The 19,596-nt window shown below is 48.3% G+C and overlaps 1 protein-coding gene across 2 annotated transcripts; it reads left to right on the top strand.

The window, feature by feature from the left end:
* The first annotated feature begins 156 nt into the window (after positions 1–156).
* Positions 157–19,260, top strand: tmcc3 (transmembrane and coiled-coil domain family 3). Of its 2 annotated transcripts, none has more exons than XM_040174301.2 (5): positions 157–691; positions 15,358–15,543; positions 15,785–16,563; positions 17,000–17,135; positions 17,248–19,260. In XM_040174301.2, exons 1-5 carry the CDS (start codon positions 647–649, stop codon positions 17,551–17,553), a joined length of 1,452 nt encoding a protein of 483 aa, XP_040030235.1. In that variant the 5' UTR covers positions 157–646; the 3' UTR covers positions 17,554–19,260. The 2 variants fall into 2 exon arrangements, with proteins under 2 accessions (XP_040030235.1, XP_077956641.1); XM_078100515.1 differs by lacking the exon at positions 157–691 and adding an exon at positions 6,716–7,069.
* The last annotated feature ends 336 nt before the right edge of the window (positions 19,261–19,596 follow it).

The raw sequence follows: 19,596 nt of genomic DNA on the forward strand, positions 1-19,596 counted from the left end.
GCTTCATCCATCCTGGTCAGATGACCAGAAAACAACATTGACCCCTCCCCGGCTCCCACGTGTATGCCTTTGATTATGAGTGTGTGTGTGTGCGAAGTCCAGCCACGTCACACACACACACACACAGTGTTATCTGTCTGCGTCCTGAGAGCGTTCATCCCGCCTGCAGCGAGCCTTCCCGCACTAACTCAATATTCCCACATTCCCTTAAAATCTCCCTCTCTCACGAGCTCTCCATCCTCTCGTCTGCCCCCCTCCCCCCCTGATTGTTGCTGGCCGGTGGAGGGTGGCTGATTGGGCTCAAAAGACTCTCCGTCTCCGGGCTGCTCGGTTGCCCTTTTAAGGCGGTTTTATTCCCACGAGTGTGTGACCCAACGTCCCGGGACAGGAGAGCTCGGGGGAACGCTCCCCGCCGCCAGCCAACGCCGTGCAGGGGAGCGGCTTCGGGCTGCACAGGGAAGCGGGCAGTTATGAGACACAGGAAGCCAGACATTTCACAATAAGAGGGTTGCACACACACACACACACACACACTCCTCCGCTCTCACTTCAAAGAGGAGGACGGAGCTCCCTGGTGTGCGGGGGGGCCTTCCTGAAAAGCTGCCGTGGCGTGCACTTCGACCTCGGGCTGTGAGGACGAGGAGGCATGAGGAAGAACTTCAGCGCCATACCGCTCATCTACGTGTCAGAGGTAGCGTTTGCACTCGTTAAAACTTTAAAAATCTGTTGGCTTTTCTTCGGTAGATAAGGGAACCGCATGCAATCAGCAGCGCGTTATCGGCCTCGAGAGGTCCACTTTTATGTGAGTCACGCGAGAAGCCGTATACGGGATGTTTGAGATAGAAAGACGCGGCCACTTGTTCGCCGCCGGAATGAGAATGTGCATTTTGATTTATTCCTTGTGGTCCTGGCATCTACTGCTGTGATTGTGCGTTGAAGGCGGCATCCAGAAGGATCGGTTGTTGTCTCGTGGTTTGCTTTGGTGATACATTTGTTGTTTCATGCTACCAGAGATGAGCTGGAAAGTTGTTGTTTTTTTGACAGTTGGAGTCGGGCAAGTTTCACCACGTTTGGAGTCCGTGTTGAAGCATGTGATTGGCCCCTGCTGCCCCAGGAACATCTAAGGAATGTGTACGGCGAGTCATAGATCACGCAGCTTTCCGCCTGGTTCCTCCGAGTGCTCCAACAGGGAGTCATGTTTGCAAAAAGAGCCCGTTCCCGTTGCCTTCATTGTGCTGACGTGGTGTTTTTGTGTGTGCATGCGCTACGGGTCTCAACCTGCCGGCGTGTGCACAACAAGGTGCCACATAAACAACGTTATGTAACCCCGCCAGTATAACGGTGCTCTTTCTGTCAAGCAAGCAGCCTCTGCAGGTCCACGCACAAGGAAACAGTCGCAGAAAGAAGCTTTCTTTTCTGTTTTCATTCAGGGTCTCGGCTCTACGGGAGAGTCCTGCGACAACCAACCCCCGGATATGTTGTTGTGTATAGTGGTGAACCTACTGAGCCGTAGGGATCCCCCCCCCCCAGCGGTTCCCCCTGGTCCCTTCCATCAGTTTGCCATGGTAACCATGGCAGTGAATCAAAGTGCAATGATTCCCCTTCTTTTGTCACTCATTAAGCTGTGTGTGCAACAGGGGTGTTGTCCACAGCACTCAGTATGTCTCTCATGTACCTCGTTTAAACCTAAATATCTCCACGAATATCAGTTGTCGTGAATGACTGCAAAGGCGTTCCTGTTCCCCAGAGGATGAATCGTGCTCCCTTTGGGGATCCTCTGTATTTGTTCAGTGCTGGCTGTACTTTGAGTAATTGACTCAAGGAATCCTTCAGACCTGCTGTCCTAAGATGCATAACGTTGTCAACAATATGCCTGCTAACCATCAGCATGTTAGCATTGTCATTATGGACGTGTTAGCACTCCGATGCTAGCACTCTGATGTTAGCATTTAGTGCAAAGCTCTGTGTCCCAGAAAAGCCTCCCGTAGCAGCTATGACTGTAGACTCTTGTTACATCATTCATGCATCATTTCATTTTCTGAAAATGTACCACAGCAACAGTCTATTCTTTGCAATATACATGAACGTTAATGAAAGACACATTGCCCACCCTGAAACCAGGGTTCATTTAGGATTTTGTTTCATTTCATTGAGGGTCAAAATGACATTAACTTTTCACTGAGGATTAAAGTGACATTAACTTTAATTAACTAAATACTGTACCAGTGTTTTTAAAAGGCATTTCTCACATCTCTGCTTCCCCTTTTGAATCCTTAACATGAATCGAAAGCAAATCAGCGTGAAACTAAAGAGCAGCATATTATGATCAATAGTCACCGTGTGTAGAACTGTATGATGTAATAATGTGTCTTGTAAAACCAAACCCTGCATCTCTGCATTGTGATGTATTCACCTTTCTCAGCCCACGCTGACCAGTTGTGAATATTGTTTATTCTGTGAGTTAAGTCTGCTGACCTTGTGACCTTTGCATTTCATCTCTGTGTGCTGGGCTGAAAACACATCTCGCCCACTCGCGTAACACGGCCGTTGAAGCGAAGTAAAGCAAAACTATTGACAGCACCTGTTGTTGTTGTACAAGTACTTAAATCATATGCATCCTTAGGTATAATGGGAATATTCAAACCAGCATTAAAATACAAAAAAGAGCGTTAATGGAGAAACTAAGCCAGCGTTCTCATTGAGGAGCCATGATAGCACAGTTAGCATTTAGCTTCTTAAAGCTGCTAGCACAGCATAATGTGGGTCTTTAATTGGATCATCCATACAGTCCAGATAACACTGAAAAGTGACCGAATGGATGTTTTCGAATGTCTTGTTTTGTCCAACCAGCTATTGAGAGTTTCAGTTCACAGAACAGAGTGTGTGTGTTTGTGTGTCTGTGCTTTGTGTGTTTGTGTGTTTGGGACACAAGCGCGTTTTCTTTCCTGGTATAAGGACGCCATTATTGCAGATATCATATGATTTATTCACAGTTGACTTGCTTGGTTGAATAAAGAGCTGTGTGTGTGTGTGTGTGTGTGTGTGTGTGTGTGTGTGTGTGTGTGTGTGTGCGCGCGCGCCTCATTAACATGTAACCTTGTCTGTGTTACAAGCCTCCAGCTACCTGCTCAGAAAAGGAAAAACAGGCTCTGTACCGTAAATAAAGGTTTAGTCTCTTTATCGTCATCTGTTTCCTCCCACTGTCCTCACTTTCATTCTGTCTTCTTCTTTTCAAGTTAACTCCGGCTGCGAGTTCCTTATCTCTGACACAACAACACTTCAATGAACGTGGCTTTAACACAACATTTGGGTTCCAGGCGGTTTCCTTCTGCTTTAAAATCTCACTTCTGTATCATTCAGCCGCCTTTGCCCCAGAAAAACACCTTCGTCCCGCAGAGAGGTCGGCAACCTGTCAGAGGAGGACGGAGGGACGTTAAATGTCACCGGCGGGGGGGGTGCAGGGTGGGCAGCGAGGTGGCGATGGCAGATGAAAGCATAGCGCACACTTTGAAAGTCTGACCCCTTAGATATTCATTTCAAACCTGTTGGAGGCCGAGCTGTCCCCTTCACGAGTGTTCACGCGTTCCGCAGTCGTATTATTCGCACTGAGCCTCAGACGTGTCTCGAATCGGCCGTCGGCGCACACGCGCTCATCTTGTCATCGCCTTTGCACGTTGAGCTGCACTCACAAGCGAGTGATCGAAAATGATGTCGGCCACGTGAATTCAGCTGCTTTTTTCCCCCGGCCAAATGCACCAGCGCCGTGATCACTCCGAACTTCTCCAGCTGCAGCTCCAGACAAACGCGCCCGGCGTTTTAGCCACAAGGAGATGCCGACCGCAGGGCAAGCGATCCAGGGCTGCTCACGCATCAAGAAAGAGATGACGAGGAAACCGACAGAAGAAGCTTGTGGCTGAAAGCAGTTTTTAAAAAATGGCGTGTCAGCAAGAATTCTGATTACTGTGTAGAAAACCTCTGTCGGCCTGTAAGAGGCCCTTTACTTTGCTGCTTTGCAGCAGTTTGGGCCCCATTCAGAAGTGCTCCAGATAGAAGCCTGGCTGTATTTGACGGGTGAGCATCCATCTGCTGCAAAGCCCCTATCAGATCAGTTTAGATTTACCACCAGAGCCCCCCGGGAAAAACAAAAACAAAACACCAGCCCCTTTTCATTCCCGGCGTGCCCATTCAAGCGCCCCGATGATTTAGTTCCCCTGCTATGTGGGGACAAAGGACCCGGCTGGAGAGCAGGGGAGCGTAGTCCTCCCTGAAGAAATGCTTTTATGGAGGCTGAAAAGGTTGCGAGGAGGAGGAGGAGGAGGAGGAGCCGAGCTTCCTCTGCTCATTTGTGGCAGAAACCCGAACCCTAACTTTATGGATTCTAACTGAGGCTGCAGATAAGAAAAGAACCTCACGTTAGAGCGGAGATTCAGGTGTCATCAGAAAACCACACAAAAACCAGTTCCACAAACTACTCGGGTGTGAATGCCAAAGAGCCGGCTGAGCAAATGAGCGGACGGAGACCCGAAAACAATTAATGCAAATGTTTCTCCGCGTCTGCAGCTGTTTGGTCAGAAGCTCGAGGTGCCGAACCAGTAAATCACTCACCAGCTTTCAGTAGCCCGGTGATATACGGGGACGCTGCGTCCCGTGAATCACGCTCGTCTCTGTTTGCGGCATGTTTGTGTGTGAGCGAGGATCGCTGCTCCCGCAGCGAGCCCAGAACATTGAGGCTGGTTGAAACCGGCTCCCGGCTGACAAATCCATCATCTTTGGCAGAGGCGGCGGCGGAAGGGATTACATGATTTTAAGTTCAGGGTGACGACGTGCTGCGCTCGATTGAAGCGAGGCCTGCAGGGTCATAAAGTTCTAGACATTCAAGCAACGAGCGATAAGAACCGAGGGGGGTTGTGATGATATTCTGTCTGCCGGGATTATTTAATCCCAGATACATCATAACCTCGCTGCTCCAATGCCTGTCGATGCGTCTCCCTGTTGGGTGGGTTCTGCCTTGGACCCTCGGCGGAAATGAGTTTCCCCAACAGATGTGCTGGCAGCAGCTGTTTTGCCACCGTGCTCATCTGGATGTGGACACACATATTCCCGACTGACAAAAGGCTTAATTAAAACCCCATTAGAGCGTCTCTGTGACGTCAGCCAGACATTACAGGCGGTGACTTTGCGACTTCAAAATCTTAATGTTCTTGATGGTAATGTTTTTCTCGCCGGGTCATTTCCTCCATCACCGCGTCGTCTGAGTGGCGGAGCTGAAGAGAAAAAAGGAAGCAGCGAGGACGGGATCAGGACGGCAAGTCTGTCCTTCAGACGTCAGCCTCCGGTCTCACTTTCTATTCACGGCCGAGTTTCTCTTCTCACTTTAAATGAAGTCGCTGAGATTCTGGGAACCGGCGCTAGTTTTACCGGCGTTTATCCTCCATGTGTGTATGTTAGGTGGGCTAAATATTGGAAACATGAATGTGGTCCAACACAAGAGAACAAGTATAAAATGTTAAAGTAAATCGACCAGTAATATAAAGTAAAGTCAAACGTTTCATGATACAGGTGTTTCTATTTTTCTGGGTATTGGTTTAGGTCGGTTACACTGAATAATGCTGTAAACATGGATGACAGCTTGTCACCTTTGACCAGCTGTTATCACGCTCCGCTCTGATTGGTCTCCGTTCTTCAGTGGCGAGCAGATAAAAAACAAGACAAACAAACGGCAAATGCTGCTGGAAACGAGAGACATCGGAATCCCTCCAGAACGTTCCCGACTCCGTCAAACATTCCGGAGCTCCGTCAGAACATCCTGACCCCTCCCCAAAACAATCCAGAGCCCCACCCAACCGCTCCAGACCAGTGCCGATGTCCAGGAAGTCTCTGGTGCCCCGGAGGTCAGGCTGCTGAGATGGAGACAGGAAGCGCTGCAGGAAGTCTCAAAAAGAACACAGACATTGATGGTAGTCAGTGTGTGCGTCCGTGCGTGTGTGCGTCCGTGCATGTGTGCGTGCTCAACTCTGACAGATTTTTTTTGTCCTCGAAGTGAGACAATCTGAGCACAGAGAATAGTCTCAAAGTGGACTTTTGTTGCTGATTAACAGCAGTGCACCACAGCCAACACCCTCACGCCGATTAAAAGATGGCCGACTCCTCGCCAGAGAGCGGCCTACTGGAGGGCAGATGGCGATGAAGGCCGACGTGGTGAACAGGGGGGGAAACACCCGTCGGCGCGTCGGTGCCTCCCAACCGGACGGCGAGGACTCCCCTTGTATGGCGTGGATGAAGACGTCACGTGAGCCGGGACGCCATATCACATGACCTCACTAATTGGTTTTCTTTATCAGCGATGCCGCAGCCGACCGGCTCTGACCCACGTGAATCATTCACGAGTCTTCGCCCAGACCTTCTGTCGGGTAATTCATCCGACCCTGTGAGACCTCACCTGCCGGTAACTGATGAGGGAAAATATTAAAGAGGAGCTGAATTGACTCTTCAAGTACTTGTACTTTAGTTGAATTCTTCGTTTTTGTCTCATTTTGTTCTTCTACTTCACTAATGTTCAAAGGAAGAGATTTAGGGAAATACTAATACTTATTCCACCTCTGAGCATTTTTATTGATGATTGCCAGCATTCAATAAAACAAACAACTACGCACTCTATAATTTACGTAGAGCAGCTCTGCGGTCTCTGGTTCTCAAGGGGGGGTGTATTCGATATCCCCCGCTGCCCCTCCCGCTGTACAAACCGGGTGGGCGGGGCGTAATCGCACATTGTGTGTGTGTGTGTGTGTGTGTCCTCCCCGGCTCGCTGGCTCGAGACGGATTACCGCCGGCTCGGTGACTGAAACCACACCGTCGCCGTCGGTCGGTCGGTCGGTTGTTTCTCTGACGGGCAACCGGCAACTTCACGCTTTGAGGACAACAACAGCGGGAGATTCCGGTTGTTGTTGTTGTTGTTTTCTGCAGTCCGGGAGATTATGTCCGGAGCTCCGCGTGCCGCCGCCGCCTCGGACAAAAGTTTACCGGGAACAGTGACGCGGTCACACCGGCGCGGCGGACGGTAACAACGATGGTAAGTACGCGTTTACGACTCCTAGCTAACGGCAGCTAACAGCACGCGACACCATCAGCCGGGAGGCTCGAGAGGAGGAAGGAGGCGTTAAGGAGTTACCCCCCCCACCCCCCAAATGTCCAGGAGCCACTCTGTTTGACACAACACGTTGTTGTTGTGGGTGCTTACACACACACACAGACACACACACACACGCACACGCACACACACACACGGGTGCCGGCTGAGCGTCTAGCAGGTGATCAGGGTGCAGGATGAGGAGCCTTGCCCAAGGGCCACGGTTGCTGTGGAAGTGTATGTTTATTATATATATATATTATACCCTATATTTTATATATATTATAATTATTTTATAATCTCTGAATTCTACTCTAACACATTTAAAAACAGACAAAAATACATTTTACTTTTATGCATGTATAGCTCTAGAAAATATTCAGGTTATCATAACTGATCAAAAAAAAAAAAAATCTAAGAAAAGGTTTTGCATTATCTACATTGTTATATAAGAAGTAAGAAGTACTGCACTGTTGCTTCAGACCAAAGTCAAAGCCTAATCGAGCAATTTACCGAAGTCTTTAGAGCGATTATTGATTTATTTTACGCTTAATTCTAACCTATTTACCACAAAAACCCTAATCTAGTTAGCAGCGTTTACACAGGAAATAATCTACTGCAGAAAACATTAATTCAATAATAGATCACAAAGACGAATGTGTAATCCATTTACTAAAGTATCAAAATAAGAACATCAGCTAGATAAAGAAATAAATCCAGGTTTGTGTGTGTGTGTGTGGTGGTTGTGTTGTGTAGTTTATTACACCAAGCAGCCCTTTCTCTTTCTACCGTTGGATCAGTTTCAAAGGGGAGATTTCCTGCATGTCTGCAGGCTGTTTACAGGAGTGTGTGTGTGTGTGTGTGTGTGTGTGTGTGTGTGTGTGTGTGTGTGTGTGTGTGTGTGTGTGTGTGATGTTAAGCATGGGGGGGGGGGGGGGGGGGGTTCTGAGCTCCTGAGTTTCCCCTCTGGGCAGCAGTGAGTTTTTCTAAAATGATTGTTGTTTCTCTTTAGATTCATGTCATTAAGGAGAACTTGTTGTTGTTTACGCCCTCAGTCCCGCTCCGTCCTTCTTGGAAAAGAAAGGACGAGAATCTGTGAATTTCTCAACGGGTCAAGTCAGGTTTCTTCGGATCAGTTTGGGGTCATAAGGGAAATGGCCGAAAATGAATGGAAGTCATGGGTGGATTATTTTGAGGGATCCTCTTTTAATGAAATTCTCTTTTTACATTCAGGGGCCGTTGAAGCCACTGCAGTTCTTTTTTCTCAGAATCATTTGGCAAATCCTTGATTGTTTGTCCAGAAACACTTGCGACTCCGATCAGGACGGTTTAGCAGCAAGCGACGGTTTGTCACCGTTGTTGTGATGGTGGTGGAGGGAGGGGGGCTGAGGTGCGGCCCCCGGGACCCCCGGCTGACGCAACAAACCCAAAACAAAGGAAGGAACGGGCTGGCCCGTCTCCTAGAGGACAATGTCCCCGGTGTCCTTTCCCCCCGCAGCTTCTGTTTACCTCGTGTGAAGCTAAACTCAGCATGTTACATGACGACAGCAACTCAGGAAATTACCACCGCGATGACATTTTACAGCATCTTCTGACATTCATCCTCCCGCTCTCCGCATCTCGCATTAACTCTTTTGTTGGGGGTCATTTTAGGTCTTGAGACGCGCGTCTCCGGATGATTGCGGACGGATCGACTCGTGTGAACAGAGCGTAACGAAATAATTACGCCCGGCGGGTCCGAGCACGTTGCTCTTTAAATCTGGTTCAGCGGAACGCTGGAAACCGGTTTTCCTGCGGCGTCCGTTGTCGGGGGCAACCGACGAGCCCCCATTGGGTGGAGGACGGCGTCTGGGTGATCTCGCATGTGTGTCTCCCCCCCTCCCCCTCCCGCGGGTTTATCTTCCTCCTGTTGGGATGGAGTGTGCTGAGCCGGGCAGGGAAGCCGCACACACCAGCAGTGATGCCGGGTGTGCGAGTGACACGGCGTGTGGATTAAAACGCACAAACCCTCTGCTCGTCAAAGAGATCTGGTGTTGGGCTCACACACACACACACACACACACACACACACACACACACACACACACACACACACAGGGCCGTTTCATATCACATAACGCTGATGCATCGCCTGTTATTACTCTCTGTGAGCAGATGTATTAAACGAGCTGCCTAATTTTGGATTTGCCGCTTTTTGGATTTCCTTTCCTCTAAACCTCTCAACAGAACAGCTTCTGTTTACTCACTGCAACCTGCAGCAGCGGCAGGTTACGTCTTAAATATTTAAACATGTAGAAACATATGAACTCACACAAGGAAATACAGGGTCAAATATTTGCTAGTTTCATCATTAAAAAAAATCGGTCTTGATGCTTGTTGGACAGATTTAACGGTAATTTACCGTTTCTCACTATTCAATAAAAAAAAAAAAATCAGTTTATAAGGAAAATAGTTTGTCTTATTTATACATTTATTTACACAGTTTATTCACACACACACACACACACACACACACACACCTGCCAGTCAGTGCGGCGTAACTTGTTTGCACAGTGTGTTGACAGAAGGAGTCATTCACTCATTCACAACACGTGGGCACATTTTAAAGTCACTGTGACCGTTTCTTATGAATCAGGCGTCTAAAAATGCAGCGATTCTCCATCTGGGTGGTGAATGCAGCTCAGTGTGTGTGTGTGTGTGTGTGTGTGTGTGTGTGTGTGTGGTATAAATAAATAGCTTCTCATAAGACCAGTGGTTGCCACACTTTTTCTTTCAAGCCCCCCCTTTGATGATATAGAAGCATTGAAGCCCCCCCCATGGATTCATTTAAATTACCCTCTTGATATAAGCTGTAGAAATGTGCCTGAGGTCAGCTGATGGTTACTCAACAATCTCATGATGAATCCAGGTCGTAAAGTCAAATCTGATAATATACCCGTTGGGGTCAACAGTTTGGTAACCTAGGATACCAACACGGAGGGCCGCGGTGTGGACCCTGACCTTCCTTTCAAGCTCTAATCCGGTCCTGCTGGTCCACCTGTGGAGCTCAAACCTCGACTCATCCGCTGTTTCTCTCCTCTTCCGCGCCTCTTTTTCTTCATTCTTCTCTTTGTTGACACTTTCAATTGTTTTATTATTCCTCCCCGACGCTAAAATCGCTTCCTTTCTTTGGTTTCCCGTCGCCGAGCATTTCAAAGTGGGCGCAAGGGCTGCTGGGTAATCGTTGCTCTGGAAAGCAGCGGATTAAAATCTCAGATTACAAGAGGAGAGGACAGATTACAACTTTTTTTATGTGTGTGTGTGTGTGTGTGTTGTATTCTCCCTGCTCAGTCTTTAAGCTTTATATGTATTATTATGTGTTGTCATCATACTGCTGCAAAGCCCCCAGATAGTAAATGGATTTCTAGCTCGACGTCCATTGATCCTGTGATTTATTGATTGACGAATGAGTCCATCGCTTCTCCTCTTCCTCCTGCTGGCTCTAAAAAGTAAATTGAGTCCCAGCGAGACTCGTGTTAAATGATCCGTCACACGCTGGCCAATTAAATAAACGTCTCTCTGAATGAAGCGCTTTGTCATTAAGCGTCGTTAGCGGCCTGCGTTTGCACCAGACTACGGAAAAGATTTAACACCTGAAATCCTGTGTGTGTTTCGCCCTCGGCCTCGTACTTTAAAAAGCCTTGATGTTGTGAAAGGCTCTTGTTGCGTCGTGTTCTTAGGAGCACATCCACGGAGAGGAGCAGAGGAGCCTTTGAAAAGGGCTTTGAAGCCGTGGAATGTTGAACTTTTGATGTTCTGCACACACGTAATGTAGAAAAAGTCTCGTTGCATTCGACTTTTCATCCTCACACTCGTTAGAATAGAGTTAGAATATAGAGGTGTCTGTTGTATATATATATATATATATATATATATATATATATATATATATGTCTGTATACACACAGACACACTGTAGGTCCATTTAATAGTGAATGTTGCAGAACACAAGACAGCTGATGTTTAGCTGCTTTCAGTGACAACAATCATTTACATGTATGAAACTTCACTATTTCACTGCACTAAATAGTTTTTTCACGTAATCAGAAATCAGCTGTTCGGCCCCTCCTCGCGTTTGGTCCACATTGATAAAAATAGTAGTTAGTTGCAGCCACAGTGAAGTTAATGTTCATATTTGTTATTTTGTGTCTCCCGCAGAGATGCAACGTTGCAACATTTCTTCGACGATTCCTCTTCTTAATCAAATCAATAAATATGCTTTGAATGTTAATAGGTGCTTCTATTAAAATAATATTCACTTTACTGGCTTTATTAATATGCATTATACGTTGCTCATAAGGACGCAATGTGATTAAGATGCACCTCCACCTATAAACTATCCTGAAGTGTCCGGACTTTGTCGTGTTTATGACCTCATCCATCATTAGACCCCATAATGACCCTCGATAATATCTGTGATCTGTGGCGGCTTTGCTTTCCATTTATTCTCCCAGGCGAAGGAGGAGGCGGGGGGGCGTTGCCTTGCACCAAAACCGAACTTGTATGACTTAAACTAATTATTTTCCTAATTGTTCACCCGTTGGACAACAACGAATCTAATCTAATCATTAAGAATCTGCATCATTAAAGTCAGCAGAAGTTATGAGCCCTAAAACCCCATCAGTGGTAATGTGGCAGCGTCAGAGAGCGCATCAGGGCAAGCGTGCCCCCCCAGGAGGGGTCGCTTGAATCGATAATGAATAGTTCTGTTCCGCGTGTCCCTTAGTGGTTTGGTTCATTACTCCTGACGCGTAAACAAATCATTTTGAGTCCATCTGAGTGAGTTGCAGGAGGAGTTTTGCGCCTGCAGTCCGAGCACGTCTCCATGTTTGTCCAAAGGGCCGCTTTGCATTCTGTCCTGTTAGAGAAGAGAGCGATTACAAAGGAGCAGGAGAGCCAAGATCAGATAAAGTAATGCTTTATTAGTCACGCAGGTCAGCAGCAAGCAAATAAAAAAACAAGCATTATAAAGAAGCAAATGAGCAATGCAGAACGGTAATGAAAAGTCCACAAGGCACAAAGGTAAAGGTAATGTGTTGTTTTTAGCAAGTCGCTGCAGGACGTCGCTCAGCTGCTCGGCTGGTGACCTGAAATACCTGAATAACAATTTGAGGGATTTCCATGAAACATCCGCGGGGCCCAGCGGATGAGTCCTCCTGACTTCGGGGTTATTCTGACTTTTCAGCACCAAGGTCAACGTTTTTAATGCGTCCATGACTTTACTACCAGATAGGTGCAACACAAACAATATTCCCTCTGTGCTTGGCGCTGAAGTTAGCGCGCTAACGCTAAGCTAAGCACGCAGCTCGGATGTACAGCCTCACGTTGCCGTGGTTTCATGCTGAACTGGCTTCCTTTTATTGGCTTAAGAAGTCTGGTTTTAAACTTCCACTTCCACTAAACCTCTTGATCTCCAAATCCCATTATTTCCTCGCTTAATACTCAAACCCACCAGTTTAAATCAGCCGCTGCTAATCTGCTGTGCTGGTTCAGACTGTGTGCGGCTCCATGCTGGTTTACGCTCCACTGAATGACGGCTAATGTGCTATAATCTCTGCTGGATTGATCACAGGAAGTAAAGAATCATCTATAAACACTTTACCGATTTGACATATTTTGCATTTCCTCTCTCTCTCAGATACCAATAAGGAGCTAATGATTGTATTTAACACGAACACGACAAAAATTAAAATGTATTTCTTGTGTCCCCGCTCTGATCAGCTGACGGGCTATGAATGGATGGATTGGGGGCGGGAGCAAGGAGACGGGGGTTTGCCCCCCCACACTCAGCTCAGAGGGAGTTGGAGTAGCACTTGTCGGCCCACTTTGGCTCCAGCAAAGCCTCCTCTCCAGTTTCCCATCTCACATCTCGGTTGTAGAAAGTCGACGTAAATCCCGCAGATGCCCCCCCCCCACCCCGCGTCCCCCCCAGTGTCCTGCTTGCCTCCGAGTGATCATTATATTCTTTGTCAGTTAATCAGTAGGTTATTTTTAGCGGCTTGGCTTTGGGAACAACGGGGTCAGTCGGTCCATCGCTTTGGTCTCGATACATTTGGAATAAATTGCCATGAAATTTGGCACGAATGTTAATTTCCCCTTCAGGATGAATTCCAATAACTTCCATCTGACTTTTGATCGGAATAAATGTTGCCAAGTGTCGATCGCACACATGAGCTCTTTGCCAAGTTAGCGTGCTGCTGTTGGCATTTACTCCAACGCCTCATAGAACCGCTGGCGTGACTGAGGACTATTTGTCTTATTTCATCTTAAATGCATCCAAACTTCCACCAAAGTGGCCTCAGACAGTTTATATGTTTGGGTGGTGGTTTGTGGAAGGATCATTGTTAATTTACCAAAGCGGTGCAAGAATAAGTATAAATAGATGTTTTTATATGCATCAGAGCTTCCGAAACGAAACAGCTCCAGATGTTATGTAAATGAACAGGATGTTACATTTCTAAAAAATACCCGTTTTTGCACGCCGTTTTATGGCTGCTCATGCTTCACTTTTAATTCACATCCGTTCATACATTTTTTGGTGACTATCTGAATATCTGCCGCTGGCCAAACGCCCTGGTGTGTGTGTGTGTGTGTGTGTGTGTGTGTGTTTTGTGTGTCCGCCCATCTGTACAATGATCTAAAAGGCCCGGGCGCGGGGGCGCTGACCTGGTCTGCCCTTCACACACGTGTTGCGTGCTCACATGTTAACGATTCCGCCCTCGGACCCACTTTTCCCAGCGACCTCCGATACGTGCGCCGGCTGCCGGGCCCTTAAATCTCCCGCGGACACGCGCGTTCATTCCAGGCTGTTTGAGGGTAAAGGGATGAGCGTTTGGTTCGTGCAGAGAGGGGAGAGCGTGATTCGCAGCCCGTCGTCTCGGGCTAATCCGCCTGCAACAGATTTCAATTATTTAATCATCATTATTTTCTCTTATTAACCTTTTGCCGCCAACTGTTGCAGCCACAAGGCGCCGGCACTTTGAAAAGTCACGTTAAACACCTGCAGTTAACGTGTGGCGCCGTTTAAGACGTTTACATCATCACTTGAATCGTCACGCAGGGTTTCTACGTTTACATAAAGCACAATACAGCGGAACATACAGACGGATAACATGTCCTTCCCAGGGGGATTAGCATTTATCAAATCCGGGCTGTACTACTTTTTTTTGGTCATTTAAAAAATACAAATCCGAGTTTGAACATATTCCACCGCGAGCTGGACTTACAAACATGACATTAAGATTATTTTCCGTCTCCCTCCTCCTCACGCTGACTGACAGCTGTACACATTTAAAGTCGCGAGCCACCAGACGTTGACAGACAGGCGAGAAGAAGAAGCAGCAGCAGCAGCAGCGTCCAGAACAAAGGAGTCACATCAATAACGTCACGCAGATGTTTGGTCTGCACCGCGTGGTCCGCGTGTTGTGCTGCTGGGTTTCGCTGACTCTGCAGGAAGCATCGCGAGGCCACGGAATGGCGCAATCAGACCGCGCCACAAAGAACCAGACGAAAAAGAATACAGCCTTCATCGGCTGTTTGCTCGTCTGTGTGCGCGTGCGTGCGTGTTTTAGAGCTTAGTCCATCCATGTGCACTTTGCTTCCCGTGGCAACAAGAGGTTGCTAAACACTGATGTGTTAGTCGGCCGTTACGTAATGTCTGCTCTAGTGCATTTTGGGTTTGTTTGGAGCCTCGGGCCTCTGCGCACTGATCCTCTGACTGACGGAGTAGCCGCCCCCCCGTCGGCCTCTGCAGGCTGCGCGTTCTCCCCATCCGGCTTTACGCTGCGCTCTTATCTGCAGACGCTCGGGGGGCCGAGAGGAGATGAGAGGAGCTTTTCCTGACGCTCCGTATCAATGGCTCCGTATTGTGCAGCAGCTCTTCCTGCAGGAAGCTCGAGTAGACGTCGAAAACTACGGCAGGAAATAGTTTGTTTTCCTTTCTGTGACGTTGTAGAGAGTGAGGCGTTTTTAGACCTTTGTGGAAGCGGTCACCATAGTGATGTCACTTCGATCACTAAGTGTTTTTTAAGTAGTCCAACATAGAAATAACACTTTCACTCATTCTTTTAAAGCAAACAATTGTAAAAGATGAAATGTCACCATTCTAAATGTCACTGTGAAATACATGTATATATTTTTAATTTGACAGTTTCTCTCGTGACGATGTTTTATTTGTGCGCGTGTGCTCGCAGGCGGAGCGCGGCGCTTGCGATGCCAACGTCCTCGGCGTCCCGGTGCCGATGCGCCGCGGCGGCTCCGAGTCCAACCTGCACGCGGTGGACGGGGCCGGGGACGGCGGGGTCGGGGACGACGGGGTCGGCCTGGACTTCACCAAGGGGGCGCTCGGCATCGACAGCCTGCAGCAGAAGGTCCTCAAGGTCGGAACCTACCGAACAAATCCAATATCTCCTCGGCTCAGTTTGGTGGTTCTTTGTAGAGTTCTTTGTTTATCTTCTCTATCCAATAATGAGCAGATTAGATTTCAGTATTACATTTTTTTAATTTAAATTGGTTCGAGTAACTCTGGAATTGGTTTTCATAAAGTTTCTTATTATACGAACGTATAATAATAATGTGGTCAGTCGGGACCCCGAACGTAACCATCATCTCCGCCTCCAGGTGACGGAGCAGATCAAGGTGGAGCAGGCGGCTCGGGACCAGAACGTGGCCGAGTACCTGAAGCTGGTGAACAACGCCGACAAGCAGCAGGTGGGGCGGATCCGCCAGGTCTTCGAGAAGAAGAACCAGAAGTCGGCGCACACCATCGCCCGGCTGCAGAAGAAGCTGGACCAGTACCACCGCCGCGTGAAGGACGGCGAGACCAACGGGAAGCCCCACCCCCTCCCCAACCACAAGGAGTCCGGGACCCACAGCAAAGAGGGCAGCCTGCGCGACGTCAGCGCCGCCGGGCGCCACCCGGCGCTGGACAAGGTGAAGACCATCGGGCCCGGCGTGTCGCTCTCGCCGCCGTTCTTCTTCAACAAGTCGCGGGAGTTCGCCAACCTCATCAGGAACAAGTTCGGCAGCGCCGACAACATCGCCCACCTCAAGAGCTCCATGGAGTCGGGGGCGGGGCTCCACGCGGAAGGCGCGGCGCGGGGCCTGAGCGGCAGCGCCACCACGGTGGCCAAGGCGACCAAGTACCAGAGCGACGACGAGTGCTCCACGGGGACGTCCGCCTCCGCCGACTCCAACGGGAACCCGGCCGGGGGCTCCGGGGCGGAGTCCGGGGGCGCCGGGAGGTCGGACTCCAACGGGCGGCTGGGGGAGGTGCTGGAGGTGGTGCGGGAGGTCAGGGAGGCGCAGGTGCAGCTGGCGGAGGACATGGAGAGCATGAACACGCAGTTCAAACGGGATTACAGCTACTTCACGCAGATGATGCAGGAGGAGAGATACAGGTGGGGATCGAACCGCCGGAGCAGGAAGCTCTTAGAACACGTCAATAAAAGACGAAGACACATCATAGATTATTGATTGATTGTACTGAGCCCAGAGGGCCGAGTACTTTGTGTTACTGGTAAATGATTCCCTTATAAATAGTGGCACCAAAGTGTGAATCCGGCACTGTACATCTGTTGCTCCTCAGAGAGCTTTTGACGGTTATTATAAGCCTTTGTGAACTAAATATAGAGTTCAGTGCTTCCACAACAAAACCCTCAGACTGTCGCTTCAGTCGTCCAAGGACAAACGTTTGCAGCAGCTGAGTTGCAGCAGCACATACATTGCTGTAGTTACTCACCCACTCACACGCTCAATTATGCTTCTCCCTCCCTCCCTCTCTCTCTCTTGTTGGCTCTCTGCCTCCTCCTCTGCATGTGTGTGTGTGTGTGTCAGGTATGAGCGGTTGGAGGACCAGTTAAATGACCTGACGGAGCTCCACCAGAACGAGACCATCAATCTGAAGCAGGAGCTGGCGAGCATCGAGGAGAAGGTGGCCTACCAGGCCTACGAGAGGGCCAGGGACATCCAGGTAGTCCGCCACAGTCACACCACAACACAGAGCGACAATCTATTCATTGTGTAAAGGGATAAGACAACGTGACAGGACCTCCCTGACATTGTGTTGCGTGTGCGTTGTGCAGGAGGTGCTGGAGTCGTGTCAGACCCGCGTCTCCAAGCTGGAGCTCCAGCAGCAGCAGCAGCAGCAGACGGTGCAGGTGGAGAACACCGACGCCAAGGTGCTGCTGGGGAAGTGCATCAACATCATGCTGGCCATCGTCACCGTCATCTTGGTCTGCGTTTCCACGGCGGCCAAGTTCACCGCCCCGCTGCTGCGCAGCCGCCTGCACATGGCGCTCACCTGCGTGGGCGTGTCCGTGCTGGCGCTGCTGTGGAAGAACTGGGAACACTTGCAGGGCGCCGTGGAACGACTGCTCCTCCCGCGCTGATCGGCGGGGTCACGGCACGAGACCCGGGGAGGGGCCCGGGGGTTTCCTCTCGTGGGGGCGGAGCTTACATTCAGCCTCGCGCCAGCCGTGTTTTTGGGCTCCACGGTGACTTGGTTGGTGGCTTTTGTTCTTCGCGTGCCTCAACGGGGTCCACAGACAGACTTTCCCAGAATGCACCTCCACTGGAATTCCTCCACACGGGCGTAAGCTTGTATGACTTTTACACCACGCTGACATCAATGCGTATCACTACAGTCCAAAGTACCCGGCGACTAAAAGACAAGTCGGTTGGAATCGATCGGCCGTTTCATTGGCCGTCGGATTCCCCGTCTGCTCTCCTCCGGTCATCAGAGGGAAGAACCCGGAAGGATCGTCGGCGCATTGGGAACACAGCCGGTTGTTTCCTCTCCCGTATGTGTAGAAGATCCTCCGCAGCCCTGTGAACAAACTCTCCCTGGCTGCACGAGGCCGACAGGTCCTGCACACCCGCCAGCTGTGACATCACAACGACACCTCCACCGGAAGGTGCAGCCGTACTGTATTTACGTCGTGTTTGTCCCCGTCGCTGTCTCATTTAATGAGGACATTTTACAAGTTGTTGTCTTTTTAACTGTGGGTGTGGGATTGTGCGTTCGTGAAGTGTACATTTGACAGCGTTTCCTTTGTTCGGGACAGTTAAAACTTTTCCGGTCTTGTTGTTTTGATGCTTTTGTTTTTTTTTGTAAAACGTGTGGTATGTTTTTCGGGTAACATACGAGTCGCTGTGCTTTTCTCCAATGATTGCAGTTTTAGCGTCGACAAGCTAGCCTGTCAACTGTGAGGCAGCATTGGGCGACTGGAGAAAAGCTCCATCATGTCTTGGCTTTTAAATTAAATCGCCTTTTTTTTCCTCTCGATGTGAATAGAACAAATTTACTTGAGTGTAAAGCCTTTGATGCTGCATTCAAGTCCTGTGGGAATAACCATAACAACGTTATGGCGGCTCAAGGTCCTGACTTGAAAGGATTTCCAATTGATGAAACTTGTATTCAAGCAACAGACAGATCGCTGGATGGATTTCTGCTCCTACGTTTTAATTACACATAATTATTCTTACTACTTTCTTTTCATACATGACAGCTGAGAGAAGTGACATTTCAGGTGAAACCTGCACACAAAGTCGTCATATTTTAATAAATATGAATTTTGATAACTCAGGAGATGTTCTATTTAAAATAAATAAATGTCAGAAACCAAAAAAGTGGTGGTATCAACCCCTTAGCGCCTGTTTTTCCCAGGTGCCTTGAATGCAGCATGACAGTCTCCATGCAGGGAGGCGAGCGACGTAGCTGCTGTTACCCAGCATCCCTGTGATGATGAGGGGGGTGAAATGAGGCTTGTCAATGCAGCTTATTTTCTTCTTTGTATTCAGTCCAGTCTAAAGCCAAATATGGAAAATTTTAAAGCACGGCCTTTCTAAGCAACACTGAAATAGCTTTTTTCTGTTTTCTTTCCATCGGTCTTTGGTGTTTTTATTTTTTCTTTCTTAAATCGGATCACACTCGTTTGATGTGCTCTTCATGAGTTCAGTGCACCTCCTCTCCAAAGCTGAAAGTCCATAATGTATATTTTCATATTATTGTCTCTTCTATGTGCATCACTTTCTGGTGACGGTTCCGTAACATCCTCATATTTTCAAATGAGAAAATAAACCTGATTTTGTTTAAAGATCTTTCCATATTTTCTGTTTCTTTCTGGTCCTTTTTATTATTATATTGCATTATCCACGATCCGTCGGACTGTGTGAGGTAAGGACAGGAATCAAACCACTCTGGAAGCACCTTAAGTAATTCATACATAAAACGAGTCTAATGAATTCAAGTGAAAGTCTCTTTTTTATAATACTTAAATTAATATATTTAGTGGTGTTTAACTTGTTTGCTGTTCCTCATTAAAACCTCATGTAGTGAATTTTATGAATTTTCTCATTATTAATAAGCAAGACTTCATAAATTACATTATTTTACATCTCTAAAATAAAACAAATTAAACCATGCATGTGTA

The sequence above is a fragment of the Gasterosteus aculeatus genome, chromosome 4 (assembly GCF_964276395.1).
Source record: "Gasterosteus aculeatus chromosome 4, fGasAcu3.hap1.1, whole genome shotgun sequence".
In the NCBI taxonomy this organism is placed as follows: Eukaryota; Metazoa; Chordata; class Actinopteri; order Perciformes; family Gasterosteidae; genus Gasterosteus; species Gasterosteus aculeatus.

Bases quoted from the DNA above. Each gene is read 5' to 3' on its own strand.
- tmcc3 (XM_040174301.2), top strand. From the start codon at position 647: ATGAGGAAGAACTTCAGCGCCATACCGCTCATCTACGTGTCAGAG. The intron at 16,564-16,999 runs GTGGGGATCGAA...TGTGTGTGTCAG, and splicing joins ATGCAGGAGGAGAGATACAG to GTATGAGCGGTTGGAGGACC. The intron at 17,136-17,247 runs GTAGTCCGCCAC...TGCGTTGTGCAG, and splicing joins AGAGGGCCAGGGACATCCAG to GAGGTGCTGGAGTCGTGTCA.